Consider the following 15,006-nt stretch of genomic DNA (forward strand, 5'->3'; position numbering starts at 1 on the left):
TGCAATAAACTCTGCCAATGCCCTGCTCTGGATTGTTGATGTGCTCTCAAACTTCAGGCCAAAGCTGGATAACTCTAAAGCCCACTCCACTATTCTGCCGGTAGCCTCAGGGTTTCGGAGTATCCTCTGCAACGGGAAGCGAGTGACACCCGTGATCTCATGGGCTTGGAAGTAGTGGCACAGTTTCCTTGAGGCCATAATGAGACCAAAGATCAATTTTTGCACGCCAGAGTACCTCGATCTAGCTCCCTATAGTAGGGAACTGACAAAGTACACTGGGTGCTGCACCACTTTCTTCTTTGCCACGTCCTTGGGGTCGCCCTCGCTGCCGTGTCCATTTCTGCCCTAATCCTTATCTGGCCCTGCCGGTCCTTGCTCACTCTCTGCTTCCTCTACTTCCCGCTGTGCCACCAAGGCCGCACTAACCACTTGATTGGTTGCCGCCAAGTATAGTAGCAACGGCTCTTGGGGTTTGGGGGAACCAAGGTGGGCGCAGACGATAAGTAGGCCTTCAACTCTTGCAAAGCTGCATCTACTTCTGGGGTCCACTTCATGGGTCCTGCCTTCATCAGGATTTTGAAGAATGGCAGGGCGCGCTCGGCAGACTTGGAGATAAATCTGCTTAGCGCGGCAACGCACCCTATCAAACGCCTCACATCCTTGACTGTCCTGGGCGCTTGAATTTGCTCGATAGCTTTGATATTGTCTGGGTTGGCCTCAATCCCTCGATGGGATACAACGAACCCAAGTAGTTTGTCGGAGGGAACGCCAAACACACACTTCTCTGGGTTGAGCTTCAAGTTGATCTTGCGCAGATTAGCAAATGTCTCCTCCAAATCCTGAATAAGGGTTGCTCTGTCCTTGGTCTTGACCTCAATATCATCCATATAAGCCTCAATGTCTCTGTGTAGTTGTGTCTCAAAACCAATCTGGACTGCCCTTGCAAAAGTAGACCTGACACTCTTTAATTTGAAAGGCATGCGGATAAAATAGTATGTACCGCATGGGGTGATGAACAAGGTCTTCTCTTCGTCTTCTTTGGTCATGAAGATTTGGTGATATCCAGAATATGCATCCAAAAAGGAGAGCAAATCATAGCCTAAAGTGGAGTCCACAATCTGATCGATGCGCGGCAAGGGAAATGGGTCCTTTGGGCAAGCCTTGTTGAGATATGTGAAATCTATGCACATCCTTAGCCTTCCGAACAACCACTGGATTTTCTAACCAAGTTGGATGTAACACTCCTCTGACCAGACCAGCTGCCTCAAGCTTCTTGATCTCCTCCGAATGAACTGCTGCCTCTCCAAGGCCTACTTCCAAACTTTCTACTTGACAGGTCGGGCATGTAGGCAGACAGCAAGGTGGTGCTCGATTACCTCCCTGGGAACACTGGGGATATCAGATGGTTGGCAGGCAAACACATCGATATTCTCCCGCAGGAAGGCAACGAGCGCGCTTTCCTATTTGTCATCGAGGGTGGGGCTGATAGTGAAGGTACCATCAACGCCAGCCAGCCGTGCCAGGACCTTCTTCACTTGTGGTGCAGCAACCTTGGATCTCTTGTTGTTGGAACTCGCCGGCAAGTCATCATCAGGCGCAACGCACTCCGAAAAGGTACACTTCCTAGATTCCTTGCCAGCATCCCTGCTATCCTTCTTCTTTCCTCTGTTCTCCTTGGCGGGAACTGTCGCTGCCGCTGCCTCTGCCGCGACTGCACCCCGATACATCTTATCCATGCAAATGATTACGTCCTTCTCATCTGATGGGATGGAAATGACTCCTACCGGCCCGGGCATCTTCAAGGTGTTGTAGGCATAGTGGGATGCCGCCATGAATTTAGCCAGGGCTGGGCGTCCAAGGATCCAATTGTACGGCACGGGAAGGTCGACCACATCGAACATAATCTTCTCAGTCCGATAGTTCAGTTTCCCCCAAATGTCACTGGCAACGTGGTCTTTCCCTTAGGATGACTCCTGCTGGGATTAACTCCTTGAAACGTGCCTATGACCTTTAGCTCTTCCTCTGCTATCTGAAGTTTGCTGATGACCTTTGGGAAAATCAGATTCAACCCGGCCCCGCCGTCAACCAACATCTTTGTGACCTTGAGGTTGCGAATTGTTGGAGAGACCAACAATGGCAAACATCCTACCGCAATGGTACAGTCAAGATGGTCCTCTTCGTTGAAAATGATGGGTGTGCGTGACCATTTGAGTGGTTTCTGAGCCTCTGGCTCTGGTTCCACGGCATTGACCTCACGTGCCCACAGTTTGAGTTGATGATGAGAGGAGTGCAGGGATGCACCTCTGTCAATGCACAGGGCGTTAGTGGCCTTCTGGAACCCCTCCTCACTGGTTTCCTCTTCATCCCCTCCATCACTCTCATCATTGCAAGCTTCCTTCTCTCGATCCTTGGTGGGTTTTCCTTGGTTCCGGAAGGGTTTGCCGGGGCGATTTGCTTCACCACCTCGGCCCTTACCGCCAACAGCATTCTGACCTTTTTCCTTATCACACTTCTCATATTCTACTCTCTGCGTCTTGACGAGCTACTCAACCTGATAACACTCTTGCAGGTCGTGGCCCTTGGTCTGATGAATTTTGCAGTACGGCCTGTCGCCTTTCCCAGCTTTCTCGGCAGCCGCAGCCTCCGGCAGTCAGCACACACGGCAGCTTCCTTGCCGGGAGCTTCGGCTTTAGCCTTCTTGACGGTACTAGGTGTGCCCGATCCTTCAACAATCATCACTGCCTTATCCTTGCGTCTCTTGCTGCGCTTCTTGCTCCTCTTCTGACTGGTGGATTCGTCATCGTCTTCTGAGTCGATGTTGACGCAATCCTCTTCTCCTGGGAGTTTCCTTCCTTCCTCCATCCGAGCACACTTGTCCACCAAAGTGTAAAACTCCTTCACAGTCTTGGGAAACCACACGTTCATCTTGGAATGAATCCTGCGGTTACGCACATTGGATTGGAAGGCAGCTATCACAGCTGCTGGATGGATATTTGGGACGTTCCTGTGGACTCTGCTGAATCTCTGCAAATACTTCCGAAGAGTCTCTCCTTCTTTTTGTTGGAGAAGCTGCAAATCACTGGGCCGCCCTGGTTCTTGATGACCACCAATGAAGGCGCCAATGAACTCATGGCACATGACAGCCCATGACGAAATGGAGTTCTCCGGCAGGTGCATCAGCCAAGACCTCACATTGGACTTGAGTGCCAAAGGGAAGTAGTTGGCAAACACCTTCTCATGTCCTCCCCCGGTAGCCTGAACAGCGATGGTGTAGATGCTTAGAAACTCTATCGAGTTTAGCCTTCCATCATACTTCTCGGGTATCTCTGACTTGAACGTACGAACGGACAGCCAACAGACTTGCCGCAGCTCACGAGTAAAGGCAGGGTACCCAACCTCGAAAGGCAGGTACTCGCCAGGCTCGAGTGCAGGCTCGTCAACGTCGGGTCCCTCGCACCCATTAGCCCGACGGTGGTCGTCGCGGCGTCGCTCGACGATGACGTGTGCGTCTCCCCTCTGCCTGTCCTCTAGGGCTCGCCGTTGGCCTAGACGTGCTCGAGGGTCAGAGGAGGCCATCGAGACATCGTCAGGTTCTTGATTCTGCCGCGCTAGGGCTGGTTGCCGTGGTGGGGACTGTACCATGGGGATGGCCCCGTCCGTACGACCAGCAGCGCGAGCCGTCGTCGTCGCCTGGGGAGGCTGTGATAGGCCAGCTCGTTGTGAGCCCCCAGCCTCGGCCAAACCGAGCAGACTCTGAATGGTGGCACGCCACTCGTCCATCTGCTCGGCCACCGGCGGAAACCTCAGTAGCAGCTGGGCCCGCGCCATGGCTTCTGTAGTCGTGCTTGGCATGGGCGATGATGATGTGGACCGCACCGTCGCTCGGCTTCTGAAGGTGCGAGTGGCGACAACACCATGCCCTTGCTGTTGCGAGGCGGTCATCTGGATGGCATGATGACATGGTGAAGGCACTCGAGGGCCAGCGGCTCCGTTGGGCGCAGTGACCTGGTCGACTCGCCCCGGGGTAGGCGCATGCACCGTCACTGATTATGCATCAAGACGACTGCAAATTCACAAGTTTCACTCATTCCAGTAAGTTTCGAGTTATAAAGTACTGAATGAAGAAACTTTCTTTCCACAGGTCAAAGGAAAAAACATAAGCAATTAGGATATGATTATGCACAACATGCAGTGATGAAAGTAAGTCAAGAAGGACATGAACATTAGCCGAAATATATGAACATAACAATTCAAACACTAGTTTCAGGAGGAGTTTTATCATATCAAATCATTTACTATGAACTTAGTTATTTGCATAAAAAAACTAAATGGTCATTCTGAGAAATAATAAGCAATGGAAAGAAAATGTATGAAAACTTCAAACAAACCTGCCTCGTCTTCATCTTCCATTACAGAAGCCAAAAGTTGCGAAGGTCCAAATTGGTTGCCATTAGAATCTGCTTCGACAGTAGTTCTCATTATGTCTTTTTGCAGCCCTGGTTCCTGAACCTCAAGTCTTGCTTCAGCATTCAGTATTATTTTACTACAATATTCAAAATCAAATTCGAAAGCCCACAGTTCATTTAGATCCCTTGGGACGACTCTCATCGTACGCAAATATGGTGGAAGTTCTCCAAGACTGAAATCAGTAAGTGTAATTTCGCCAATATAGGAGGCAGTTCTCATGTTTGACAATTTTCGCTGAAAAACAAGAAAACTAACCATTAGCAAATATGTTTGAAGGACGAGTTTACTTGTTTTAAATGTAAGCATTATCTAACCTGAAGGCGTGCTTTAATGGATTTACTTATATCATCACTCATTTTAGCATCAAAAAACAACCGAGAGATTAGGAGGTTCCAACAAAGTGTGCCTTCATCAGTAAACTTTTCATCTACATTTGTTTCAGGAGAATCTGAGAATCTGTTGCTGTAACTGAAATCAGAACTAGGGGTACTGGGTTGCTTTATGTCTAGTGATGATGAACTACTGCTTGACCTTTCTTCTTGTGCATCAATTAGTGCGGCACCAATGTAGCTGCGTGTTTTTTGGAACGTCTTTCTTTCTGCTTGTGCTGAGGTCGAGCTTGTTCTAGTCAACTGGGGAGCTTTTATAGATGCCTTCCTAGCAAACTTCTTAAGGAAAAGGCGTACTTTTGACGACCCATCAGATTTTACTGCCTTGTCCATAATTTCACGATCCTCAGTAGAAAGTGCAGTTGATTTCAGGAAACAAGGGTATCCAGCGTGTAAAGAGGATATGTAACTTCTGAACTCTTCGCTCAACCTAGTATGCAATTTCAGTTTCTCCTTGTCTGTAGAAGATGCAAGACGAAGTGCTTTACACCATGATTCTTTCTCCCAAGAGGTGTCCACATAAAGATAGCATACCTTGCTCCGCTTGCAAATCTCAGATTCCTTGCTTTCTAGTTTTATCGGATACCTCTTAGACCTGAAAGAAAATGGATAAATATAAATGGTAGTTACATTGAAACTAGAGTGCATATGCAAAGTGTATTGCAGTATCCACATTCAAATAGGCAAAGTAGGAAAATATAGTCACTTTTTAAGAACATCTAAATTGAAAAATAAAAGCATTCTTAGTCTTTAGCTGAATCCAAAATATAAGCATGCTTATCTAACCTACCATATGTCAAGTAACACATTGAACAAGATACACACTGAACATAAATATGAGTTAATGCGGCGCAAAAACTTTGAAGATCAGTGTATGATAACAAATTTCATATGCACAAACCATTTACGCGACGGTAGGTTAGAAGCAGAAACAACAAGAACAGTGCAATCCAGAAGCCCAATAGTTAACTGAGAACCATCGGAACCTGTCAAGACAAGCAAGTGGCCTTGAATTTTAGCCCGCATCCTTATCGGAGAAACCTCAACGATGTTCTTTTTATCCTTCACGCCTTTCTGAACCCCAGTTGGTGGTAAGCGGTTGCCGTTCCTAACTTTTGGCACCTTTCCTGGCTCTAACATCCAGAGAAAACCCTGCAACAAGTATGGCAGTCAGGTGAAATGATCCAAATTGCAACCATACCTTTCTCGAATAAACACAGATACATCATGTGAGAGTTGGTCTAATGGTCAGCACGGCTAGTTGATGGCCCAGTAGCAAATAAATAACGAAGGATATTGCTTTGCATTAAATACAACAGAACAGAGAGAAGGTGCAAATTCAGGAGAACAGACTGCTTCTCCAATCAGCACCAAGCGTTCAGTCACAACAATTCGAGGAAGGCGAAAGAATCTGGTTCCAAGAAATTTTCTGTATAAAGTAAGCGAGCTTTCCTGGAATGTTATTGATAGACCCCCATTTGCATAGGATTGCAATTGCGATGCAGGAGAACAGTAGAAAGGAATCGGTAGAAACGGGAGAGTGCGCGGGATAATTTCAGGTTTATTGACCTGCTTCTCGGCGGGGAACGGCCGGTCGCCGGAGAGCTCGGCGGCGGCGGCCTCCGGAGGCGGAGGCCTTGGCCCGCGGCGGCGCAGCGCGCGGACAGCCCAGAGAAGCGCCGCCCCCTCCGTGAGAGCGAGCGCGAGGAGGCCCAGGAGGAAGCCCGAGAGGAAGATCGCCACCGCCATGGGCGACGACGATGACGAGGAGACCTTCCCAGGCGAGGCTGCTCTGCAGCGCACAAGAGGACATAGGAAAGAAGAAGAGGCGGAGAAGAAGTCAGCATTGTCAATGGAGGGGTGGACGTGCAGGGCCCATCTGTCACGGTCGGTGCTGCTTTATGACCTTTTTTTAAAGGAGGAGGATCTTTTTGTGCCCAGAACCAGATGCTGAATGGTGAACGCGCTTCTCGCTTCATGGCGCACACACAATGATTTGGAAGTCATTGTCATGACATACAACATAATTGTATTTATGTAAACTTATTTTCTACTCCCTTCGTCCACTATTAAAGGATGTTTTATTCTTTTTTCTAATGCGTATGTGTGTAGACATGTTCTAATGTGTTTGTTCACTCGTTTCAATACGTATGTAGTCCGTATTAAAATGCCCAAACATCTTATAATAATGAACGGAGGGAGTAAAACTTAAAAATGCATTGTTTCTAAATTGTCAATCTGAATAAAAATTCTATTTTAACTATTTGGTTCTTTGCAAGGAGATCTTAAAATAGTTTGTTGTCGTGGTTTTTAGATACAAATTAACGTGAGGGGGGCTTGGGTCTACTTCTCTCATAGCAGTTATATTTTATAAAAAATAATATACACATATATATATAATATTAATTACGCTCGAACTCTACACACCAACAAGCACCGGTAGAAAAAAGGGAGTAACTTATACTAGTGTCATGCATATGACACTAGTCTAAGTTACTACCTTCATAGTGCAAAGTAACATAGTAGTAGTGTCATAGATGGCTTCATTTATTAGCTTGTGGACTCATCCTTTCTCGGGAAGCGCTATGTGACAGTAACATATTATGTTACTCTAAACACCTCTCTCCTCATTAATTACATGTCACATAAGCAAAATTTTCTTGGAGTGTGCTATGTTATTACCTAAGTTACTCCCACTATGACTAGGCTTAGCAGCAGCCCTCGGAAGCCGTTGTGACCAAGCAGGACAAAGGTACCTGTATTAATCACCCCCAAGGTGGTTGGATAGTCAAAACCGTCCACAATAAATTTAGGAGGCGGTTTGCTCGACGAAACCGCCAGCACAGACGGTTTGACTCTAGAAACTGCCCACAGGTCATGAGTACCTGCCCATCGGTCTGGCGTGGTGACCGTCGACTCTTGTACGCTTCTTCACGGTGACCGTCGTCGCCCCCGTACTTCAATGTTAGATTGGTCCATCCGTGGTGGCAGATCTGCCCATCGGTCGTGGCGCGGTGGAAGATTTGCCCATTCACGGCAACGCGGTGCCTGATGACCCACAAGTATAGGGGATCTATCGTAGTCCTTTCGATAAGTAAGAGTGTCGAACCCAACGAGGAGCAGAAGGAAATGATAAGTGGTTTTCAGCAAGGTATTCTCTGCAAACACTGAAATTATAGGTAACAGATAGTTTTGTGAAAGGATAATTGGTAACGAGCAACAAGTAACAAAAGTAAATAAAGTGCAGCAAGGTGGCCCAATCCTTTTTGTAGCAAAGGACAAGCCTGGACAAACTCTTATATAGAGAAAAGCGCTCTCGAGGACACATGGGAATTATCGTCAAGCTAGTTTTCATCACGTTCATGTGATTCGCGTTCGGCACTTTGATAATTTGATATGTGGGTGGACCGGTGCTTGGGTACTGTCCTTACTTGGACAAGCATCCCACTTATGATTAACCTCTATTGCAAGCATCCGCAACTACAACAAAAGTATTAAGGTAAACCTAACCATAGCATGAAACATATGGATCCAAATCAGCCCCTTACGAAGCAACACATAAACTAGGGTTTAAGCTTCTGTCACTCTAGCAACCCATCATCTACTTATTACTTCCCAATGCCTTCCTCTAGGCCCAAATAATGGTGAAGTGTTATGTAGTCGACGTTCACATAACACCACTAGAGGATAGACACCATACATCTCATCAAAATATCGAACGAATACCAAATTCACATGACTACTAATAGCAAGACTTCTCCCATGTCCTCAGGAACAAACGTAACTACTCACAAAGCATATTCATGTTCATAATCAGAGGGGTATTAATATGCATAAAGGATCTGAACATATGATCTTCCACCAAATAAACCAACTAGCATCAACTACAAGGAGTAATCAACACTACTAGCAACCTACAGGTACCAATCCCAGACTTAGAGACAAGAATTGGATACAAGAGATGAACTAGGGTTTAAGAGGAAATGGTGCTGGTGAAGATGTTGATGGAGATTGCCCTCTCCCGATGAGAGGAGCGTTGGTGATGACGATGGCGATGATTTCCCCCTCCCGGAGGGAAGTGTCCCCGGCAGAACAGCTCTGCCGCAACCCTAGATTGGTTCCGCCAAGGTTCCGCCTCGTGGCGGCGGAGTCTCGTCCCGAAAGCTTGCTTATGATTTTTCTTCGGACGAATGACTTCATATAGCAGAAGATGGCCACCGGAGGGCCAACAGGGGGCCCATGAGGCAGGGGGGTATGCCCAGGGGATAGGGCGCGCCCCCCACCCTCGTGGACAGGTGGAGGCCCCCCTGACGTATTTCTTCTGCTCAGTATTTTTTATTATTTCCAAAAATAACTTTCGTGGAGTTTCAGGACTTTGGAGTTGTGCAGAATAGGTCTCTAATATTTGCTCCTTTTCCAGCCCAGAATTCCAGCTGCCGGCATTCTCCCTCCTTATGTAAACCTTGTAAAATAAGAGAGAATAGGCATCAGTATCGTGACATAACGTGTAATAATAGCCCATAATGCAATAAATATTGATATAAATGCATGATGCAAATTCCCAAGCTTAGACCTCGCTTGTCCTCAAGCGGAAGCCGATAACGATAAATATGTCCACATGTTTAGAGGTAGAGGTGTCGATAAAATAAAATACGGACATGAGGGCATCATGATTATTCTCATAACAGCAACATATATGAATATTGTCTTATGATTTCTTATGCTCAAGTAATAATCTATTCACAATGCAAAGTACGAATCAGAAACTTTATTGAGAACTAACAAACTATAATCTCAGTCATTGAGGCAATTGCAATTTATCATAACATCAGAAAGAGTCTATGTCAGAGCTTTCTAGCAAGTCCACATACTCAACTATCATTTAGTCTTTCATAATTGCTAACACTCACGCAATACTTGTGGTTACGGAGTTTTAATCGGACACGGAGAAAGATAGGGTCTTATAGTTTCGCCTCCCAACCTTTTACCTCAAGGGTAATGTCAACAATAATAACTCATGCTAACTTACATCCAATTAGATATATATATATCAGGATCTTTCCAACACACTGTGCTTGCCAAAGGATAAAATGTAAAAAGGAAAGGTGAAGATCACCATGACTCTTGCATAAGGTAGAAGGTAATAATAAAAGATAGGCCCTTCGCAGAGGGAAGCAGAGGTTGCCATGCGCTTTCAGGGTTGGATGCACAAAATCTTAATGCGAAAGAACGTCACTTTATATTGCCACTTGTGATATGAACCTTTATTATGCAGTCCGTCGCTTTTATTTCTTCCACATCACAAGATCGTATAAAGCTTATTTCCTCCACACCAATCAATCATACATATTTAGAGAGCAATTTTTATTGCTTGCACCGATGACAACTTACTTGAAGGATCTTACTCAATCCATAGGTAGATATGGTGGACTCTCATGGCAAAACTGGTTTAAGGGTATTTGGAAGCACAAGTAGTATCTCTACTCGGTGCAAAGAATTTGGCTAGCATGAGGGGGAAAGGCAAGCTCAACATGTTGGATGATCCATGACAATATACTTTATCTTAGATATAAGAAACATAACCCATTACGTTGTCTTCCTTGTCCAACATCAACTCTTTAGCATGTCATATTTTAATGAGTGCTCCCAATCATAAAAGATGTCCAAGATAGTATATTTATATGTGAAACCTCTCTTTCTTTATTACTTCATATTAATTGCAACGATGACCAAAGCTATGTTTGTCAACTCTCAACAATTTTTAATCATCATACTCTTTCTACGTGAAGTCATTACTCTCAATAAGATCAATATGATCTCTTTGTTTCTTTTTATTTTTTTGTTTTTCTTTTATTCACTCAAGATCATAGCAAGATAATCAAGCCCTTGACTCAATACTAATCTTTATTATATATAGCTCACGGACTCGATTACAAAGAAAGATCATAAAGCAAACTCAAAACTAGATCATACCAAAACTTTATTCTACTAGATCAACATACTACTAAAAGGATCAAACTAAGAAAAACGGTAAAGATAGGAGATGTGGTTGTGATACGATACCGGGGCACCTCCCCCAAGCTTGGCAGTTGCCAAGGGGAGTGCCCATACCCATGTGATTATGTCTCCTTTGCCGGTGAGGGGATTGTTGATGATGTAGGCTTGTCGTCCACCTTCCAAGGCATAGGCTCACCATCATAGAAGGATGATCGAGTCTCCGGGATCCTTAAATCTGCAGCCAAACTCATCCTTTTGAATCTATATTCATACTCGCAGTTTTGGTTTTGCAGGTCATAGATTTGGGCTTGGAGGTGCTCGATTTTCTCGTGGAGCTTGAAGATAGCCTCCCCAATGTCCTTGGCATCCAGCTTGTGGTTGTTGGTGAACTCCGTGATCATTATGTGATTGGAGTCAAGTCCACGCTCCACCATCTCCTGGCACTTAAAAACTTGTTGCTCCATTGCTTCGAGCCTTGTCTCCACGCTTCTGGTCCTCCGTGGTCCCTCAACATCACGGATGTGCAGCAACCCATCACGCATCTCAATGGTTTGAGGGTGTTGCGGCACCTCCGCGAGGTAGGGGTTGATGACCTTCTTGAAGAACTTGTCCTTGGGGGCGCTTGGAGACGTCATGATGATCTAGATCTGTCACAGAAACAGCTCAAAACGAAAACAGAGGATAATTGCGTGATACAGTGGTCAAAACCTTCGGGAGATTATATAATGAATTTTTACCGACCAAAATACGTATCGCGCAAGAAAACGGAGTCCGGAGAGCGCACGAGGTGCCCACGAGGCAGGGGGCGCGCCCAGGGGGGTAGGGCGCGCCCTCCACCCTTGTGGAGGCCTCGTGTCCTTCCCGAACTGCTTCTTATTTTTCTGTTTTTCTAAAAATTCCAAAACGGAGAAAAATTTCCATTAGAACTGTTTTGGAGTCGGTTTACTTACCGTACCACATACCTATTCCTTTTCGGAGTCTGGAACGTTCCGGAAAGTGTCCCTTATGTATTCCTCCGGGGTTACGGTTTCAATAACATTGGTTTCAACATTTATAGGATTACCTGAGATATAATGTTTGATTCTTTGACCGTTCACCACCTTCGGATTTGTGCCTTCGAAGTTGTTGATTTTTATGGCACCGGAACGATAGACCTCCTCGATAACGTAAGGGCCTTCCCATTTAGAGAGAAGTTTTCCTGCAAAAAATCTTAAACGAGAGTTGTATAGCAATACATAATCACCTACATTAAACTCACGCTTTTGTATCCTTTTGTCATGCCATCTTTTAACTTTTTCTTTAAACAATTTGGCATTCTCATAGGCTTGGGTTCTCCATTCATCAAGTGAGCTAATGTCAAATAACCTCTTCTCACCGGCAAGTTTGAAATCATAGTTGAGCTCTTTAATAGCCCAATAAGCTTTATGTTCTAGTTCGAGAGGTAAGTGACATGCTTTTCCATAAACCATTTTATACGGAGACATACCCATAGGATTTTTATATGCAGTTCTATAGGCCCATAATGCATCATCAAGTTTCTTGGACCAATTCTTTCTAGATCTATTGACAGTCTTTTGCAAAATTAATTTGAGCTCTGTCTTACTCAATTCTACCTGACCACTAGACTGTGGGTGATAGGGAGATGCAATTCTATGATTAACATCATATTTAGCAAGCATTTTTCGGAAAGCACCATGAATAAAATGTGAACCACCATTAGTCATTAAATATCTAGGGACTCCAAACCTCGGAAAAATAACTTCTTTAAGCATTTTAATAGATGTGTTATGATTAGCACTACTAGTTGGAATAGCTTCTACCCACTTAGTAACGTAATCAACAGCAACTAAAATACTCCCTCTGTCCCAAAATATAAGAATATTTTTAACACTAGCATAGTGTCAAAAACATTCTTATATTCTAGGACAGAGGGAGTATGTGTGTATCCATTAGAGGCAGGAAAAGGTCCCATATAATCGAAGCCCCAAACATCAAATGGTTCAATAACAAGTGAATAATTCATAGGCATTTCTTGACGTCTACTAATATTACCAATTCTTTGACATTCATCACAAGATAAAACAAACTTACGGGCATCCTTGAAGAGAGTAGGCCAATAAAAACCGGATTGCAATACCTTATGTGCAGTTCTATCTCCAGCGTGGTGTCCTCCATAAGCTTCGGAGTGACACTTGCATAGGATATGTTCCTGTTCATGCTCAGGTACACAACGTCTAATAACACCATCTACTCCTTCTTTATAAAGATGTGGGTCATCCCAAAAGTAATGTCTCAAATCATAGAAGAACTTTTTGTTTTGCTGGTATGTGAAACTAGGTGGTATAAATTTAGCAACAATGTAATTAGCATAATCAGCATACCATGGAGTAGTACGAGAAGCATTTATGACATTTAATTGCTCATCAGGAAAGCTATCATCAATAGGTAGTGGGTCATCAAGAACATCTTCTAACCTAGACAAGTTGTCTGCAACGGGGTTCTCAGCTCCCTTTCTACCAATAATATGCAAATCAAATTCTTGTAGCAAGAGAACCCATCTAATAAGTCTAGGTTTAGCATCTTTCTTTTCCATAAGATATTTAATAGCAGCATGATCAGTGTGAATAGTTACTTTAGAATCAACAATATAAGGTCTGAACTTATCACAAGCAAATACAACTGCTAAGAATTCTTTTTCAGTAGTAGCATAATTTCTCTGGGCATTGTCTAGAGTTTTGCTAGCATATTGGATAACATTTAATTTCTTATCAACTCTTTGCCCTAGAACAGCACCTACAGCATAATCACTAGCATCACACATGATTTCAAAGGGTAAATTCCAATCAGGTGGCTGAACGATAGGTGCAGAGATCAATGCTTTCTTAAGTATTTCAAATGCTTCTACACAATCATCATCAAAGAAAAATGGTATATCTTTTTGTAATAGATTAGTCAGAGGCCGAGAAATTTTTGAGAAGTCCTTAATGAACCTCCTATAAAAGCCGGCATGACCAAGGAAACTTCTTATACCTTTGATGTCTTTGGGACATGCCATCTTTTCAATAGCATCAACCTTGGCTTTATCAACTTAAATACCTCTTTCAGAAACTTTATGGCCCAAGACAATACCTTCATTAACCATAAAGTGGCACTTTTCCCAATTCAAGACAAGATTAGTTTCTTCACATCTCTGCAAAACTCGATCAAGGTTGCTCAAGCAATCATCAAAAGAGGATCCGTAAACAGAGAAATCGTCCATGAAAACCTCACAAATCTTTTCACAAAAGTCAGAGAATATAGCCATCATGCATCTTTGAAAGGTAGCAGGTGCATTACATAAACCAAAACGCATACGTCTATAAGCAAAAGTACCGAAAGGGCAAGTAAAAGTGGTCTTTGATTGATCATCAGCTGACACAGGTATTTGAGAGAAACCAGAATAACCATCTAGAAAGTAAAAATGTGTATGTTTGGATAATCTTTCTAGCATTTGATCAATAAAAGGTAAGGGGTAATGATCCTTTTTAGTAGCCTTATTTAATTTGCGGAAATCAATTACCATCCTATAACCTGTAATAATTCTTTGCGGAATCAATTCATCTTTATCATTAGGAACAAGAGTAATACCTCCCTTCTTAGGGACACAATGGACAGGACTTACCCACTGACTATCAGCAACGGGATAAATTATACCTGCCTCAAGGAGCTTTAGTATTTCCTTTCTTACCACTTCTTTCATCTTAGGATTCAGCCGTCGTTGGTGATCATGAACTGGTTTGGCATTTTTCTCCAAATTTATTTTGTGTTGGCATAGAGTGGGACTAATGCCCTCAAGATCATCAAGAGTATATCCAATAGCAGCACGGTGCTTCTTCAGAGTTTTCAATAATCTCTCTTCTTCATGCTCTGAAAGGTTAGCACTAATAATAACAAGATATATCTTCTTTTCATCAAGATAAGCATATTTAAGAGTATCAGGTAACGGTTTAAGCTCAAACACGGGATCACCCTTGGGTGGAGCAGGATTCCCTAGGATTTCAACAGGCAAATTGTGTTTCAGGATAGGTTCCTGTTTAAAGAATACTTCATCTATTTCCCTTCTTTCATTCATAAACATATCATTTTCATGGTCTAGCAAATATTGTTCTAAAGG

General features: G+C 43.9%; 1 protein-coding gene across 2 annotated transcripts; it reads right to left on the minus strand.

Moving 5' to 3' along the window:
• Window positions 1-4,047: 4,047 nt before the first annotated feature.
• Window positions 4,048-6,701, minus strand: LOC109762096 (uncharacterized). 2 transcript variants are annotated; one of them, XM_020320913.4, is made up of 4 exons: window positions 6,426-6,701; window positions 5,758-6,008; window positions 4,782-5,451; window positions 4,048-4,701 (listed from the first exon to the last, which is right to left on the minus strand). In XM_020320913.4, the coding sequence occupies exons 1-4, from the start codon at window positions 6,603-6,605 to the stop codon at window positions 4,333-4,335; spliced, it is 1,470 nt and encodes a 489-aa protein (XP_020176502.1). In that variant the 5' UTR covers window positions 6,606-6,701; the 3' UTR covers window positions 4,048-4,332. The 2 variants fall into 2 exon arrangements, with proteins under 2 accessions (XP_020176502.1, XP_040258001.1); XM_040402067.3 differs by lacking the exon at window positions 4,048-4,701 and having other exon boundaries at window positions 5,018-5,314; window positions 5,391-5,451.
• Window positions 6,702-15,006: the final 8,305 nt, after the last annotated feature.

The sequence above is a fragment of the Aegilops tauschii genome, chromosome 1 (genome assembly GCF_002575655.3).
Source record: "Aegilops tauschii subsp. strangulata cultivar AL8/78 chromosome 1, Aet v6.0, whole genome shotgun sequence".
NCBI lineage: Eukaryota > Viridiplantae > Streptophyta > Magnoliopsida > Poales > Poaceae > Aegilops > Aegilops tauschii.

Excerpts from the sequence above, each read along its gene's own strand:
- LOC109762096 (XM_020320913.4), bottom strand. The coding sequence starts at position 6,605 with ATGGCGGTGGCGATCTTCCTCTCGGGCTTCCTCCTGGGCCTCCTCGCG. Across the intron at positions 6,009-6,425 it reads CGTTCCCCGCCGAGAAGCAG|GGTTTTCTCTGGATGTTAGA; the intron begins GTCAATAAACCT and ends TACTTGTTGCAG. Across the intron at positions 5,452-5,757 it reads AACCTACCGTCGCGTAAATG|GTCTAAGAGGTATCCGATAA; the intron begins GTTTGTGCATAT and ends ATTTTCTTTCAG.